The 17,081-nt window shown below is 40.6% G+C and overlaps 1 protein-coding gene across 4 annotated transcripts in view; it reads left to right on the top strand.

Annotated features, from left to right (window-relative positions):
• STXBP6 (syntaxin binding protein 6) overlaps positions 1 to 16,469 on the top strand; it is a 240,928-nt gene extending 224,459 nt beyond the window's left edge. For all 4 annotated transcript variants that reach the window (XM_008961288.5, XM_055097413.2, XM_008961292.4 and 1 more), the window contains 2 exons: positions 6,933 to 7,090; positions 13,381 to 16,469. In XM_008961288.5, the coding sequence (XP_008959536.1) occupies positions 6,933 to 7,090; positions 13,381 to 13,404 (182 nt within the window). In that variant the 3' untranslated portion in view covers positions 13,405 to 16,469. The remainder of the gene's footprint in view (positions 1 to 6,932; positions 7,091 to 13,380) is intronic.
• The last annotated feature ends 612 nt before the right edge of the window (positions 16,470 to 17,081 follow it).

Here is a 17,081-nt window from a genome sequence, read left to right as displayed (position 1 = left end):
AGTTATTAGAGTGTTAGAGTAAAAGTCCCTAGCTGCCAACTGTAATAAAAGTAGAGACCTGTAGATCATAGCTGGTTTGTCAGCAAACATAACCCAAGACAGAACAAAATCTGTTTTACCAAATTTAGAGCCACGTTAGGTTTTTAACCTCAAAACAAGTGTTCCCTGTATTCTGAGAAATCTCTGAACAAAACAGACCCAAAAGAAGTATTTTTGAATTCATTCTCCTGATACCCTGTAACTATTCATAAGAACCAAGGTTAAGTAAATCCTAAAGATATCCATGAGTGTTTATGCATATCCTGAATTTAAGTGTTTAAAGAGACCTGAATAAAATCCTAAATGTTTGATCCTTGTTAATGAGAAGATTGAAACAGTGAATTGAGAGGAGAGTATGAACTCATAGTTGTCTATATGACAGGGAGGGAGCATTGGGCTTTTTCCTGAGACTTTAGTTAGCCTCTGGGGCAGACATGCTTGTGACTTGGGAGTAGGCTGGTGTTCCACTGCATTACCTTCACAATGCCAAAAGAAGACCTAATAGAATGGTCCATTCTTCGCTTGGTAACAACAGCAATCGATAATTCCAAGGTGTCCTTCAAGTAGGCTTTTGCATTTATGGACTTACAAAGTATTCCTGAGCATTAAGTCCATTTTTCTTTGTCGTCCAACTCCAGGCAACAAACAAGTAAGTTTCTTGGTCCTTGAAATTAGCCACCAACTTGAGACAAAAGATAATTCTGAAACCACCATTGAGCACGCTATCTGTTCCGTAGCCTCTATAAAGCAAGCCTTTTGAATGTAATTACATGACCTGTCTGTTACTAAATTGATGAGGACAGCCTGAATTTATTTTTCCTCCTTTAACTTAGGAGTCAGTGTAGTCTATTGTAGCATTTCTGAGCACAAATTCTGCAGAATTTCACCCTACTAAGATACTCGGCAAAAAAGCCCTATGAGTAAATATGTTTGGGAAGCTCTGCATACCATACCTCTCCTGCTCTCACCCGTACCTCCTTTTCATTCAGTTTACATTAACGCATTAAAGATTTTCCAAAGTTCTGCAATAAAGGAGCGTGGCTAGATCTCATTTCATGAAGTCATTTTGCCATAGAATTGAGCTTTCCTTGGAGCACTGTAACTCACAGAACCACTTTGGCAAATGCCGACATAGATGTTAAGAGCTTTGGAGTCAATTCGCGGCTAATCCTGCGTAAGCTACTTCACCTCCCTGTGCATGTGTTTCCTTAACTGTAACATAAGGGTAAGAATATCTCCCTTTGAGGAATGTAACATCTTACCATAGTACCTGCCACCTAGTATGGTAGCTGTTCTGTGATTGTGATTGACTGATGTTCACACTGCATCCTGCCCAGCTTGGGTTAACAACTCTTCCGTTTGGAAAGGCTTGATGTAACCAGAATTTTTAAAAGAATTTTTCTGGTTAGTCATTACCACAAAAGTATGGATGAAATTTAACTTTTTGGAAGAATCTCCATCTTAAAAGAGGATATTAGAGGTTATCCAACATTGAAATGCAGTGATGTGATTTAGTATTGATTAATCAATGTAATATAGAAAGAGCTTGGTATTGCCTAAATTCACAGATAATTAATGGACTTTGTGGATTAAGAACCAACTTCTATCACCGAGTAGGCTTTGCATTTAATCACTCTGTTCATAGAAGTAAAAGCTAATATCGTCATTATTACTTAAATTATTATTAATCTATAAAATATTTAGTGACAGTCACAGTACTAAACAGAGCCTCCTTTGGAGCATCATGATTATCATGCAACTGAATGACCATGGATGGGGGCAGAAGTAGAGCCACTCATCACAGGAAGCAGAACAGTGTCTAAGTGACACTGAGTAGCTTTGGGACTGAAAGGAGACCAGGCTGTCAGGGAGCCAGATCTCTATGTGACTTTTCTTTTGCTAATATGTGTTCTAGTGGCAGAAACACTGAGCAATGAAATTGTCACAGAGCGAAAGTAGAAAAAAGAAAAAACCATGTCTTAGGTGAATCCTACCTTTTTGTATCCAGTGAAATTAATTTGTGTGTCACTTATACTTAATAAGACTTAATTGTACCTTAGGTACTAACCATGAAAATAGCTTTGCTAAGAAAAATAACTCAGTAGATGAGAATAGAATAGAGCCTACTTCATCCACGCAGAGAATAAATTATTATTGAATACTTTTGGCATATTATGTGAGAGTCACTAATGTTCCTGGCCTATAAACAGATTAAATATAATAGGTCTCCCTACCAATTTTTGTGTTTGTTAGAACCGATATCTATTTTACACATTTATATTTTCCCAAAATTCAAATTGGTTTTCCTCTAAGTTAGTTTAGATAAGTGGGGTTTATTGGGTAGTTATTCTTAAGTGGTTAAATTGATTATGGAATAGAAGTAGTCCAAGCAAAACTGTTAAGAAATCTCTGTTTTAAAAGAGTGTTCTTAGATAAGCACATTGACTCAGCACTGAGTATAGATGGGCATATATTTATTATTTATGTTTTAGATTATTTTCTTGCTGCCTTATTTTCCAAACAGGATGAATATTTTATATTTCAAATATCTCTATATGTATTTTATAGAAGTAGCTGCTGAAAATTCTGTTGAAATTGCCTTTTACTAGCAATAGAATTAAGGATTTTAATTACCAAGATACACCCTGATGTGTAGGGTGATCAAATGAAATTATGTTGATAATTGAACTATTGGTGTATTGCATGTGCTTCTTAAAAAGTTTCCTCCTTTCTCTTCGTTTATCACTTCTCAATATACTTTACTCTTTTTTCTCATTTTTCTATACATTTAAATTTATTTTCATTGTGTTCTCAGTGACTGAACACAATGCTATAGCTTTATCTTCAGTTGCTCTCTCAATGAAGTCTTCTAAATCACTTAACATAAAAGATGTCAGCGTATATATTTTTTTAAAAGCACACATTAAGTGGAACTGATATGAAGGCAAGATCAGTGGAGCAAGATTGGTCTCTGCTCTATCTCCAGAGACTAATTCCAAAAGTAGTTGACTTTATTTGCCATGGTTGACAGCTTCTCAGACTGCTTGAATAAATTTGGGTATTAATATGCTTCCTATCTATTTAGAAAGAATTACTATGCTGTTGGCCTCAGGAGGCTGCTTTATTTCCAGATTTAACTCAGCACAATATGATGAGTCCCAACTTTTGAGTTAGGCATCCTATTTACAAAACATGCCGTGATTTAATAAATATGTGTGAAACTCCCTGTCTGAGCAACATGCTGTGCTACATATAGCAGGATATACAAAGGTATGTAAGGAGTATCTTCTGCAAGCTTCAAAACACTTAGCCCCGAGATAGGAGAGAAGAGAGAGTGACATGCAATGGAACTGGGTGAGATGTGCCATTTTTTTCAAAATTACATAGAAAGAAGATGTAGTCTTAAGGGGGGTGGAGGGACAAACTTCCATTGAGTACCTGGAGATACTGCGTGTACATCTTCATCTCCACAGTAGGCACGTGAGGTAAATGGCACAACCCACATTTTACAGATCAGACAAATTAAATCACTCCCTTAAAGTCATTCTGCCAGTTGTGTCAACATAAAAGTGCCTGGCATGTAGTATGTACTTCATGAATAGTTTTGAATGTTGAATAAATCTTTCAGGGAAGCAATTTTCAACATACACCAAGAGCCTAAAAATGTTTGTATGCTTTGAACCAGCAATTTTATTTCTAGTAATTATCATAGATGTGGTAAAGATTGTGTGTATATGTGAGGCAAGAGGATGGTAAAAAGGCAAGAGTGTAGAGAGCTGTATAGGAGGTGACCTTTAGTTGTATGGGATAAAAGTGAGGAAGGTGTCTAGACTAGACTCCCAGATTTCTGGCTGGATTCAGGACCTGGGCAAATATTGGGGTTGTTTGCTAAGTAGGGGACCCAAAGGAAAAACAGGTGTGGAGGGAAAAGATAATGAGTTGAGGTTTTGACTTACTGAACTTAAGATGACTTTGGGTCATTCTGTTGGACTTTTTCCATAAGAAAACCTATGGGCCTGGAGCTCAGCAGCATGACCTAGTGAAAGATAAGGATTTGGTTATGGAAGTCAGGAGCTGGATGAGATTGCTCCAGAGAGAGTCTGTAGAGTGCAAAGGAGAAGAGAGTGAGGGAAAGAACCCTGGGATTACAGTTTGAGCAAGAGGATCCCAGATAGAAGAAAATAAGTCAGCAGAAGATCTAAGTCAATAGAGGAAAAATATTAAAGATTTAGGGAATGGTCAACAGAGCGAAATGATGCACTCTGAGAATTTGTAATCCAGCTGGGAAGTCATTGCATCTACAGGTGAAAAAGTCAAGTAGGAGAAGAGTTGCCCGTGATTGTACTTAATTAAGTACCCAAGAAGGATATAGATATTATTTAGGGAGTTGAGTGGAGGGAGAGATTGGAATTAACCTGAAGCTTAATAAAGGTGATGGGACTTCACTGTGCCTAAAATGTGGGTAGAATTGAAACTGGAAGAGGTTATTTCAACCAAGGAAATGAAATTTGTTCGAATTCATCCTGATGCCTGAAAATAACTGAAGGTGAATTTCCTATTGGCAGTAGTCAGCAATGTCATCTTTCAACAGTGAAGACAGCATCTGGTTCTCTATGAGTTATAATGTCTCCTGTTAAACAGTATCATATAAAACTGAGTGTGATGTTACCTGACATCACGTGCAAGATTAATTTCAAGCAACAGAGCAGCAAGGCTTATGTGTAGTGGGTTCATTCCAGAAACACGAGTGAAGATCATGCAGGTTAATTCCAGTGGGAAAAGGCAAGTCTTGGTTATACACCCTCTTAATTTTATAGCAGCTAATTCTAAAATCCTTTTGATTTAAGGAAGCTATTCCTAGTGGTGAAGTTGCAGCTTCCCTGCCCTATCTTTTCCCAGTCCTCTGGTGGCTCAGCTGTGAATATATGGAAGGAGGCAGGAAAAGGAGATTTTCTTGTGCCCTCTCCCAACTCCTCTGCGCCCTTCCCCATCTTCCTGTTCCACCCCATTGGCCTCTTCCTTTTTTGAGAAAACTTGACTTTCCATGTGGCATGGGTAATAACTCTTAATTTACCAAGAGGAGTACCTTGAGGACAGAAACGGTCAGGCGTTACCTTGGGAAATAACCTGTCAAAACCTATCTGTATGCTAGTCTGCCCACAATTCTGTCTTAGTGATTGCTTCTCTGAACCAACACCATATCTGCAAAGAACAAGGTAGAGAATAAGGAAAAGTCACTGGGAAACCAGGCTCAAGTGCTATCCATGTCACTTCCCTAGTGATACGGTATTGTGCAAGCCTCTTAACCTCTGCTAGTGTCAATCCTATCAGCAGAATTGTGACAATCAAGTGAGATAATATTCGTGAAGGTGCTTTATGATTGCAAAGTGCTATTCAAGTGTTGAGCAGCATGGATAGGTTATTATCATAGTTATGAGTATGATATGAAAGCAAAGGGGACCAAGATTTCTCCTCCTAAATCTGTTCTGAAGACCCAGACCTTTCATTCCAACCTTGCATTCAACCAGATTTGCCTAGAACTGCATTTCCTCTGCTCCCTGTTTATCTGTGCTGATTTATCTTGGTTCATGTAGTGCTTGATGCAACTGAGTAACACTGAGTTAACCCCATTCTCCTCCCCTTAGTGCATAATTGAATCCCTTGAAATCCACCATTAAAGAAGAAAAATGGAAAAACATTTACTAAGTGCTTCCTCCAGTCCAGGCACTTTCTTTGCCTGAGATCCTTTTCCACAAACCACAGACTGTGCCCACAGAGGAGAAATTAAGAACCCTTTGCAGCTGAGACCAGTGGAAATTGCGTTTCTATTAAAAGCTGTCTGTGGCTAGATGTATCCATCCCAGGTACAAAGTTAAATGATGTAATAAACTTATTCAAATACATAAAGTCATTATATAAAATGCCATTAAATATCTCACACTCAATGTTAACAAAATACAGCTATAAATTTCCTTTGGTTGTCATTTTGCAAGTTGCTATTTCTCAGTGATTTATGCATCGGCAAGTTCTTCACTATTGAATTTTGCTGCCCAGTCCCGGCAAATGGGATGTCAGGAATGCATGACCCTCTGAGATGCAATGGCTTTCAACCTTCTTGGTATCACCACTCCTGAGTTTGGGAGTACCAAGTTTCTTCTAGGGCTGGTTTCTATCACTGTTTTGTACCTACTGGTTAAGTATGGTCCTGAGGCTCCGTATTTCACATACTAGAGATCAGAGGTAAGGAGTCCCAACCATCCGAGCCATGGTACAGAATCCAAGGTTGGGAGCAGACACATCTACTCTGAGCTTTGAGACTGGATCATAGCTCTTACATGAAGCTGTACATTTTGGGGTGTTCTTTACTTGCTGGATGAAGGGGTAAAATGAAGAAGAAGCATTGGAAGGAATATAGAGCATTCTATCTAGAAAAGTTCTGTGGTCCCAGTTTTCCTATGGTTATTCACCGAAACCACAGGTCAAAAGGAAATAACATAAGATCCAGATATGTCTCATTGAACTTGCCTAATTCTGTGAACTTATCAATGTTTTCATTTATCTTTGCAAGCCAAGTTGTAAATCCAGACAGGCCCCATCCTTTTGAGCCTCCACAGATAGAATACTGGCAGAATGGAAATGACTGGCGTGTCAGTGATGAGTTTATAGAGAAGCATTTAGGATTTTCCTAGGTCCTGCAGTCAGTGGGTGTTCTTGCTGCAAGTGCGTCAGTCAAACCCAATCAAAAGAAATGTCGGCTTGTTTCCTAGTCACTAGACGAGCGGCCTTTCTGCAGTGTGACCTGCCTTCCTCTTACAGGGTACTCACCCTGCCGGAGTCTGGTCACTGTGGGTCAGCTGAGCCAGTTTCTGATGCACCTGCTCTCCTCCTTTCAGGAAACAGCATCCTCCATTCAGCTGCTGACAGCGTGACCAGCGCAGTGCAGAAGGCAAGCCAGGCCTTGAATGAGCGTGGAGAGCGATTAGGCCGAGCGGAGGAGAAGACAGAAGACCTGAAGAACAGCGCCCAGCAGTTTGCAGAAACTGCGCACAAGGTGGGCCAAGAGAGGGGCAGGCTTCTCAGCTCTGGGGTGTTGGGGAGCTACAGTGCCAAGAAACTTTATTTCAGTATTTTCCTGTGATGAGAGATATAAAATTAAGCTTTCTATTTCCCCTTTATGTAATTCCCATCTGCTACTTACTAAACACCTGAGTCGTGGAAAATTTCTTCTTGTGCCTGGTTTCTTTGGCTCTTTTCTAATGTCCTCATCCGTATCTCTGACCTTCTGACCTTGGATCTTTAGTTCCTGCTCAGAAGTTTAGGGCTCAAGTATCGAGGCACAGAACAGGGGGTTGGGGAGAAGAGATCAGGTCTTCGAATATCCCTGCCCCACTTAGCCAACACATGGAGGACGTGAGGCTGCTCGTGCTTGCTTTTCCATCCTGTCCCTTTCTCATCCTGAGTCTAGCAGTGTGTCCTTATCTCTTCACCAGACACAAAGCAAGCCCCAGTCCCAGGGAACTACGCACCTCGGGGCTAGTTTTCCCTTGGAGAGGGGTCGATTGTTATTTCAGGGCCTCAATTCTGGGGCTCTGAGCTTGACCGGACCAGCGCTGAGCTGTCAGCAATACTCCCTGCTGCCCCTGAATCCAGAGAAGGGCATTTCCTGCGTGACTGAGTGCGCACTCTGCACATTCTCATACTCGCTGAGAACTGTGCCTTTTAGAAGGGAAAGGGGCAGTTTTTATTGGCAGCCAGCTATCTAAGGCAGTCACAAACCAAAGGAAAGAGAGGCCCTGTTGGTCAGGTGATAAAGAGGATTTATTACTGTTGTTGTGCTTCAGATCAAAGGGCAGTTTTTTTTCTGGTTAGTGGTTTGAATTTAGCCTTCCAGAAACAACATCTGCTGATGACTTGTGTTGGCATGTCAGGCTTATGATCTGGCCCTTCAAATACACTTTTCAGGTGACCTTTCGGGGAAGAAAATAACTGGCTTTAACAGAAACACCACTTCTGCTGAGGAAACAAGGACGGATAACCTAAAAAGCAATGAGAAAAATATTCCCAGCTGAGTTGCGGTGACCTCTTCTGGAGGCTCACGCTCAGGTCCAGCTGGGGATCCAGCTCTGAGTGGATGACTCCTGCCTTCTCTTCCTGCATCCCCTTTGCACAGCGCTGTCTTGTCGTCTCATTCATTCTCTGTCATGACAGGGTCTTACTGCACTCTTGCCTGTGGGGCCCATTTCGAGTTCCTTCAAGGAGAATTGGCCAGATCTATCTGAAAATGCAGACAGCCCTGCTGGAGGCCAGAGCCTCAGATTGCTGCTGTGGGTGCAGAGGCAGAGAGAGTGAATTTGGATTGAAGGTCTCCCTAGTTCCTTCCTCCTTTCTCCAGCCTCTGTGACACAGAGATAATGATGACATGGAAATGCTGGCGTTACAGCCTCAGCTTCTTTAACAACAACAGCAGCTTCCGTGATTTCAGTGGGAGACGGATAGTGGAAATCTGGGGAAACATTTAAGTTGTTGAGTTGGGTAGAAGAGGCTAAAGGGAATAACTTTATAACAGTCTTCAGTTCTGGGAAGGGTGATAGTACAGGCATTTTTCTTTCATGTCTTCCCACACAGAATAGAGCAATCAATAGTGCACTGATAAAATTCTGCTAAAACAAGAGTTTAGGTTAATGATTAAACCATGAACCAGGTTACCAAGGAAGATTGTAAAATTGCTCTTCCTAAGGTGGCATAGACAATACCTGGATGTCGTCCACGTAGGCGTCCCTCCCAGAGGGGGCTGTACAAACACTGGATTGGATAACCTAACCAGATGGCCTGAATTCTTGGCCCTGGTAGCCCTGTTTCCCTGATACTGTGGCCAAGTTTGCGAGGCAATTGGGAAAGCAATATGGAATAGTAGTTAACATCTTGTGTTTGAATATAGCTCTGTCATTTACCATCTTGGTGACCTTGGGCAAATGCTTAATTTCTCTAAGCCTCAGTTTTCTCATCAGTAGAATAGAGCACTGTTCTTTATGAGAATAGTACCTACCTACTAGAGTGTTCAGAGAATTGAATGAGTTCAAAGCTATTAGCACAGTATGTAGCACATATAAATCTAAATTACTATTATTTGTAATCATTTTCATAAATTTTTTTTCTACTGACCCTGCCCTATTCAGTCACATAATGAGCACTGTAGAGGGATTGGAGAATTGATACTGGTGATTGAGGATCCTCAACACAGGGACAGGGAAGGAATGGAGGAGAAGATTTTGTGCCTCCCAAACCCAAAGGGAAAGGGGTGTGGGAGGGCCCTCATGCTAAATGTTGATACTATCTAAACACAGATCAGCCCTTGAAACAGGACCCATCAGGATAGAAACTAATGCAGCCACCAAAGGCAAAGGGGTCTCTGGCTTGACCAGTGGGAAAATTTATGCCTAGCAGTTACCTGCTTTCACTCGGGAGAGGTGAGGCGTGGACAGCTTGTGTTTATTTTGGTTTCCCCTCCCTTAGGTCATCTCGGGGGGAAGAGGAGGGGTTACTAGTGTCTGTTAATGTGTATGAGAGTGTGAGAGTGTCATGGCCAGACTTGCAGTTGTGTGAAACTGGGATGTGTGCCTATGAATCACTGGTGCTGGCAGTATTCCTAATGAGCAGATTGACCTCTCTAGATAAGGTGTGGCTATTTTCCCAGGGACCAGGACTCTTGATTTGGACCTGCTAGCATAGGCTGACCATGAAGCTGTCATTTTACTGGACAAGCCACAGCCAGGCCTGCTGGTGAAGGGAGAGTTCAGAGATGGAACCCAAGCATTCTACCCCCTAGACAAGCATGGCTCTGTTGACTCAGAAGGAGTAAGCTGTGCTTACAAGTGGGGGCCAGAACACATGGCAGAGTCCTGAGCAGAAAATGGCAATGCCGGGTGGCAGCTCCTAGAGCTCCCAGTTGAATAAGGGCACCGAACCCCAGCTGGAGAGTTTGGCACACCTTTGTAGAGTCCAGTAGAAAATAACTTGGCCTTCTAACTTGTTCCAGGACTCCTGCAGTGACCCAGGTGCAAGAGTCAATGGATCACTTTTGCACAACCCTGACTTCAAAATACGCAGGTGCTTGTTGTCTACAGTGCAGATAGAAAATGATCCTTCCGCCCTGCCTTCCTAGACTGACTCCCCCACCTCCACTCTGGTGAGCCTGGTTTGAGGAAATGTGGTCCTTTCTTGAGCTCCGGGCTTCATGCAAAGTTAACCTCAGGAAAGTGCACCACAATCGCAGAAACAGATCTGCTCACTTTCCCTTGCCAAAAAGCACAATGTTGCAGCAGATGCAATGCTTTGACGGCCCCGCCATAGGCAGTGAGTCAGTAGACAAGAGCATTACCCACACTCAGACATCCTCAGGTGACATTTCTTGCAGAAAAAAACATTGACTTGCCCTGTTTTGCACTAGCCTACGTGTGTGGGGGAAGAAAGGGCGTGTGGCCTTTCTCTCACTGTGAGGGAATGGCTGCCTCTATCCTTACTACCTAAGGAGCTCAGGTCTGGGTCTTAGGAGCACAGGTCTTATAATATATAATATTATATTATTATAAAATAATACTATTATGTTATAATAGTATTATAAAAAATAAAATACATGATTTTATTATTTATCAACAGTAATATATTGATACTATATCTCCCTGGTATCAGTCATGATTTTATTATTATCATTTTTTAGGTTGAGTAGGTTACATGCATAGCATTGAAAGAGAACTCTTTCCATGAGATATTAAGAACACGAAATATATCAAAAGGAAATTTGAAATTTTAACAACTCTGACACCTAAATTTATCCATTGGCATTTAGCGTCGGAGACGTTTTTGTAGACATAAGAGGAGGCTGAGGTGTGGAGCAGCTGTGACTTTAGAGCTCAAGGTCATACAGCAGATTTGCAGCAGCAGGTATCCTGACCTCATTTCACGCAGTGCTCTTTCTGCTCTACCTCCCTGCCTTCCATATTCTAACGCTCCTAATTCTAGGGAATTTTTAAACAAAAACTAAAATGATACTACTTTCTTAGTCCATTCAAGCTGCTGTAACAAAATACCATAAACTGGGTGACTTATATACAACAGAAATTTATTTCTCACAATTCTGGAGGCTGGGAAGTCAAAGATCAAGGTACTGGCAAATCCTGTGTCTGGTGAGGGCCAATTGTTTGATTCATAGATGGCACCTCCTCATCATGTCCTCACATGGTGGAAGCGGTGAGGGGTCTCGCTTCAGCCACTTTATAAGGACACTAATCTCATTCATGAGTGCTCTGCCCTCATGACCTAACTACCTCTCAAAGATTCCACCTTCTAATAGTATCACCTTGGGGGTTAGGTTTCAACATAAGAATTCTGGGGAAACACAAACATTTGGACCATGCCAATACTCAAATAGCAAAATGTCCAGTCTTAACTGTATTTCTGCAAATCTTAGCTGGTCGTGGCCCGGGGGCTCCCCTTAGCTCCATTCCAGACGCACTGTCCTGGTTACCAGGGTCTGGTTTGAACAGCAGCATAATCACTGCTGAAAATTAATAGCTGTGGGTAAATTGGCACAAGCCCATTAGTTGAAAGTTAACAGCTCATTGAATACCAGGACAGCAGCACTGATCAAATATTTATGGTCAGTATTTATTATGCACAACACTTAACCACTCTGTGTTGATGTGATGGTCCATGTTGCTGAATAATGTATAAAAACTAGAAGCAGAGCAAGAAGTAGAGGCCGTAGAGTGATGAGGTTCAGAGTGTGGCCAGGAAGTGGGACAGATCTGAGCTAGAGCCCTGGCTCTGCCATTTGCACCAACCTGGACTATATGTTTCCTGGACTATAAACTCCTTGAGGTCAGGAGTCCTTAGCCACCTCTGCCCTTCTTGGCAAGAACCCACATCACTCAGCAGGACAGCCTGGGCACATTCGGAACTTCCCAATCCCTGTGTCTGACAGTTGACTGACTATTGGGTTTAGCATTGCAGAAGATCTGTGGAGGTCTTCACTGGCATCACCAGACAGAGGTACCAGGAGCTCTTTCAGCTGAGGTTTCCCAAGCAGAGATTAACTTATCAACATGAGGACTGGTCCAAAGGTCCCTCTATCACATGCAAACCTGGCTGGGGACACTTCTTGTGAGTGTTGACCCTGTCTTTGCTGGTGGCTTAGCTGAGATGGCAGCCCCAGGGTTATAATTTATTTGTTGAAGATGTCAAGAAGAGAAAGAGAAGACTCAGGTTGCCCTGGGTTTTGCAGAAGAAATGGATTAGTGACATATTCCAAAATGATGCAGAGCACCACTGGGTGAAATCAGTAGGATCGGCCTTACTAATTCTTAAAAGGCAGAGAGCCTGGTCAGGATGCAGATGACAGGGCTTTCTGCAAAGTTATTGCCTGCAGAGAATCACCTGTTCTTTGCTCAAAGGATTTCTGAGCCACAGAACCCTAACCCCAGTTGTTCCCAGCCCCAACCACAGGAATTAGTCCCTGATATCAGACTCTGGATACATGGAGAGTTACAGTTCAGCCTCTGTTCTGCCTTCTGGTTCACATCATTGTATAGACTCCTTGGAAAAGATCTGGCTAAGAAAAGTGAGGACAAATTTAATTTTATATTCTGTACCTGCATACCATTTCCTTAAATACATTATCATGGGCTGGCTGGGCTTGGGAAAATATTGACTGATATTGTGGTATTTGATGTTCCCGTTTAAAAGACCTAATATTTCAATAGACTGTGTTTTACAAACACCAATGGGAAAGGCATAAATCAAAGTCGGGATTTGGTGTGTTTTGGTCCTCGTCAGTAACACAATTAAATTGTGAAGGGCTGTGGACTTGGTCGAACGTCCAGGCTGCATATTAAATAGATGGTTGTAGATTGTCTCACTAAAAGCTGTTGATTTTTAATACTTCATGAGATGCCAGTAAATACAATTCAGGGGTGTTGCTTCTCCTGAATAGCTGGGAACCCCAGCTATTCCTAGGGTAATTCATTCATTCTGCCTGTCCATTGGTTTTTTCATTTGTTCCTTCAGTGTGATGCAGGAATACCACACAGCACTCCCTCCCGCCTGGATGCATACACCAGCAAAGCTATCATAAGGAAAAGTAACAAATGAAACGTCCCATGAGCTATTTGAGAAAACATTGCACATTTAAAGGTGCTACTGTAATTAGTAATGGTGATCTGCCACAGAGAGTAGAATCTTGGTGCTGCTTCTCATTGTGGAGGTGGAGAGGGAGCAGCACAGTGAAATCTCTCTGCTAATACCTGCTAATAAAGTCTTACTTTTCTCATTCCTCTCTCTCCTTAGCTTGCCATGAAGCACAAATGTTGAGAAACTGCCTATCCTGGTGACCCTTCTTAAGAGAAACTGAAGAGTTTGTTCAGCAGTTTTTACAAGAATTCGGGACCTCCGCTTGCTTCTTTTTTTCCAATATTTGGACACTTAGCGTGGTTATTGTTTTTTCTTTTCAGATGTTAATGTGAAAGAAAGGGTGTTGCATTTTTACATTTCCCTAATGATCTTGCTAATAAATGCTACAATAGCATCAGCTTCATTTTGGGTTTTTGCCTCTTCCCACTGTGTGTATGTGTGTATATGTATGTTTTGAATATGTTTTCTTTATTAAAAAATATTTTTTGTAGTTTGAATACGAAATTTGGACCAAATGATAAACTGCGCTGAGTCTAAACTGGCAACATGTATTTTTTTCTCTGATATTAAGCAGGAAGGCATTTTAATGTGGTGACATCAGATGTTATTTTTCCTAGATGAAAATAAAAGTCAAGCAGTGATTAGTTTCACTCACTGTCCTAGCTACACTTAATTTGAAGATTAAAATTCTACATTGTGGAAAACAATTGAATTTATTGGGGAAAACAGCAGTCTTAGATTTTGCTCCTTGCATAGTAATCTTTTGCATGAACCATCACCAGCGTTAAAAAAAAAAAAGTCAGAATCGCAGATAGAAATCTCTTTCCTGAGTTACAGTTTAAATACTGTTGCTACTTGTATCCAGGGTGTTTACTTGGAATTATCATATGAAGGGTAAAAATTTGAGAGTAAAGGCCTAAAGAAAAGCCTACCTAAAACCCTCTGTGTACTCACAGATGTTTCTCTTGTCACTGTCATAGTGATGGTCGCTGGTATGGAAAAGTGCTTATATTTTTATCAAAAAATTGATTTGTCCAGATAAAGGTCTCTGTCAATGATAATGTGAACAAGTAGTACATTTAAAATGTTTGTCTTGTCTTTTTACAGTCATGCCTATTTTAGAGACACCTTCATAATGTCCTTGGGAGAGGGCCTTTAGTTTCTTGGTATCTGGATTTTGGAGATTTTGATGTTGTTTTTGCTATCTATTTATTTAATGTAATTTAATATGTGAGTTTCTTGACAAATTGCATTTCATGGCAATTGCACCTTGCCTGGTCTGATATAAAACACCACAATCACAAACCTTTACATTGCAGTCAGTTTCAATACAGTTGGTCACACACCTCGTGATTTTCTATTACTCAAGATAATAAGGGGCTTAGGGTCTAGAAGTTCTGTTTCCTAGAGGGTTAAAATGCTAAACATAAAAAAAGCTGTGCTTTTTTTGTGAAACTAGGAGACAAGCTGCACATCTCAGACACATTGTAAGCCTACCACTGCAGCGCATTGATTTTTAAGCTGCCTGAATCTTCAGGACCCCTATCTATTCCATCCTATCCATTTTGCCGATTGAGTCGATATGTATTGCAGCCTCTTACATAGGAGCATAAGATGACTTTTGGATTGTTAATACTGATTTAAATAGCTGAAGTTCTCCTAATAAAGCATTCCCAAGGAGAGAGAAAGTTTGTCTACTGGGGGAAAAAATATTAGATGGTGCACATTAAAAGGGAGATGAGATTTGTCGGAGACAAATTTCAGAATCCTTTTAGATGATCCAATTCAAGAAAACCCTCTATAAAATTTAATAAACTGTATAAGTTAACTATAATATTTTATACTTTCTTTTTGGTGTCTTAAAAATTTAAAGAAGCGAGGAACATGCCATTTGGTGAGTACTGTTGGAAGCTATTTTAATTTCTAGGAAAAGCCCCAAATATCACTCCAAATAGATTTTGTTTGCAGATCTCAGTTCAGAATGCACACACACACACACACACACACACACACACACACACACAGAGATGTATTTATCTTTCCAAATTGGATTCTGGTTTCAGAGATAGAGAGTTGGTATAAATAATTGAAAGGATAAATCTAAAACCCCCTGACAGTCCGCCAAATTCAAGAACAGAAGTAGTTGCCAACTCTCTAACAACAATGTTTGGGAAGCTGATTCCAAAGTAGCTGAGGATGAGGTCATAAGCATACTGTGAAACCCAAGATTCTTCTTCCCTGGTAGAATTATAATAGTTACTCTTGATAAATATAAGTATTCCATGTCTTGCCCTCTTTCCTCACTCTCTGCTTATCCTTTTAGACGTAAGTTTCATTGGAAATAGCCTGAATTAGAAGAAAGCCCATCCGAATCTTTATTAGCCCCCTCTAATGATTAGTTTCCAGGCTGCGTTCATACCTTTGACCTCTCAGTGTCAAAGTCCTACCTAGGCCTCCCCACAACAGAGAGGGCCGTAACAGCAATCCCTTGCCCCTCCTTTACCTCCCAGCCTCTTGCAGAGGAGGCCAGTGATAACACATGTGAAGTTCTTTGCTGTCCTTTTGTAGAAGGTGCTGCAGTGCAAAGTATTAATACAGTCTTAGACAAAATAACTGTCATCATTTGGGACCAGTTTGTTTGGTTGAGCTTGTCAGAAGACATTTCATTTGTTTGTTTCATTTCTGCACTTCTCTATGAATTTTGGGATACTATATTTCTGTGAAGGACTTATTGTATAGACAACTCAAAAAGGAAAGAAACTTTCCAGTATTACCACTTCTTCCTGGAATATAGCTGTAGTATTTCTCACTAGTATTATTAGATACCTGTGTACAGAAAGTATGCAGTTATTCAGGTTAATGTTTCATATTAAAGAATGTATTTGTAAAATGTAACATGATCAGTAGTTACCTTTTTTCAAGCTCTGAAGAAGTTCAGATTACGTGTTAGACTTAAGTTACAGTGAAAACTGTTTTAATACTACTTTTGTGGCTAGCAAAGGTTGTGCATCTATTTAAAATTATTTACAGGATGCTCTAAATAAGGGGCATTAAAGATAGGTTTAGCTCTTAATTTTAGAAATTGTGACACTACTGATGTCTGTTGTACAGTTATTCTTCAGAAGTTCTCTGAGATGTCAAATATAATTTTTGTTTAATTCAGAGATAAGTAACACCTGCTCTATTGATTCACTATTACAACAAACCCTAATTTTGTCATTAAATATTTTAACTCTGTGATGAAATTTGTTTCTTGCAGTTATTTATGAACTCTATAAAACACTACCAAATAAGTACATGTCACCACATTTTTTATGCTAATAGGAAAATCTTATGTGCCTAAGGGGAAACCTCAGAACTAGTATTAGCATGATGATAAAATGTCATTACATATGTTCTAATGGAAAAGCTTGGAATGTAATAAAGACTAAAGAGCTAACCTTAATTTAGACAATGGGCATCTATTCAGCAAGTTTTTTTTTTCCTTCTCCTGGGTGAAGCAATTAAGCTGATTAATAATTACCTTTCTGCTGATATCAGTGATGTACTCCATTTGAGTTCATTTTATCGCATGTGCCCTCATTCAGCAGACTAGTTTCATGCCCTGTTAAATGGGAAAGAAGACCTGCTTATATTGTGTCAATTTATTTTTATGGAAAAGCAAATGCAACATATTGCATCGCCCCCTTTGTTTTCAAGGGAAGTGATTTGGGTGACTACTGCAGCAGAACAGCTGTCTCTGGGTTGGCATGGATGCTCGGTAAAGCAAGGGGGACTTGGAGATATTTCCTGGGAGGAGGGCAGGTGGAAAGGAAAGACCTGCAGTCTTCACTTTTCAGAGAAGAACGAGTAGAGAT

Source organism: Pan paniscus, chromosome 15, assembly GCF_029289425.2.
Source record: "Pan paniscus chromosome 15, NHGRI_mPanPan1-v2.0_pri, whole genome shotgun sequence".
NCBI classification, from domain to species: Eukaryota; Metazoa; Chordata; class Mammalia; order Primates; family Hominidae; genus Pan; species Pan paniscus.
The sequence above is the reverse complement of the archived record's forward strand: the minus strand, read 5'-3'. Positions and strand labels throughout refer to the sequence as shown.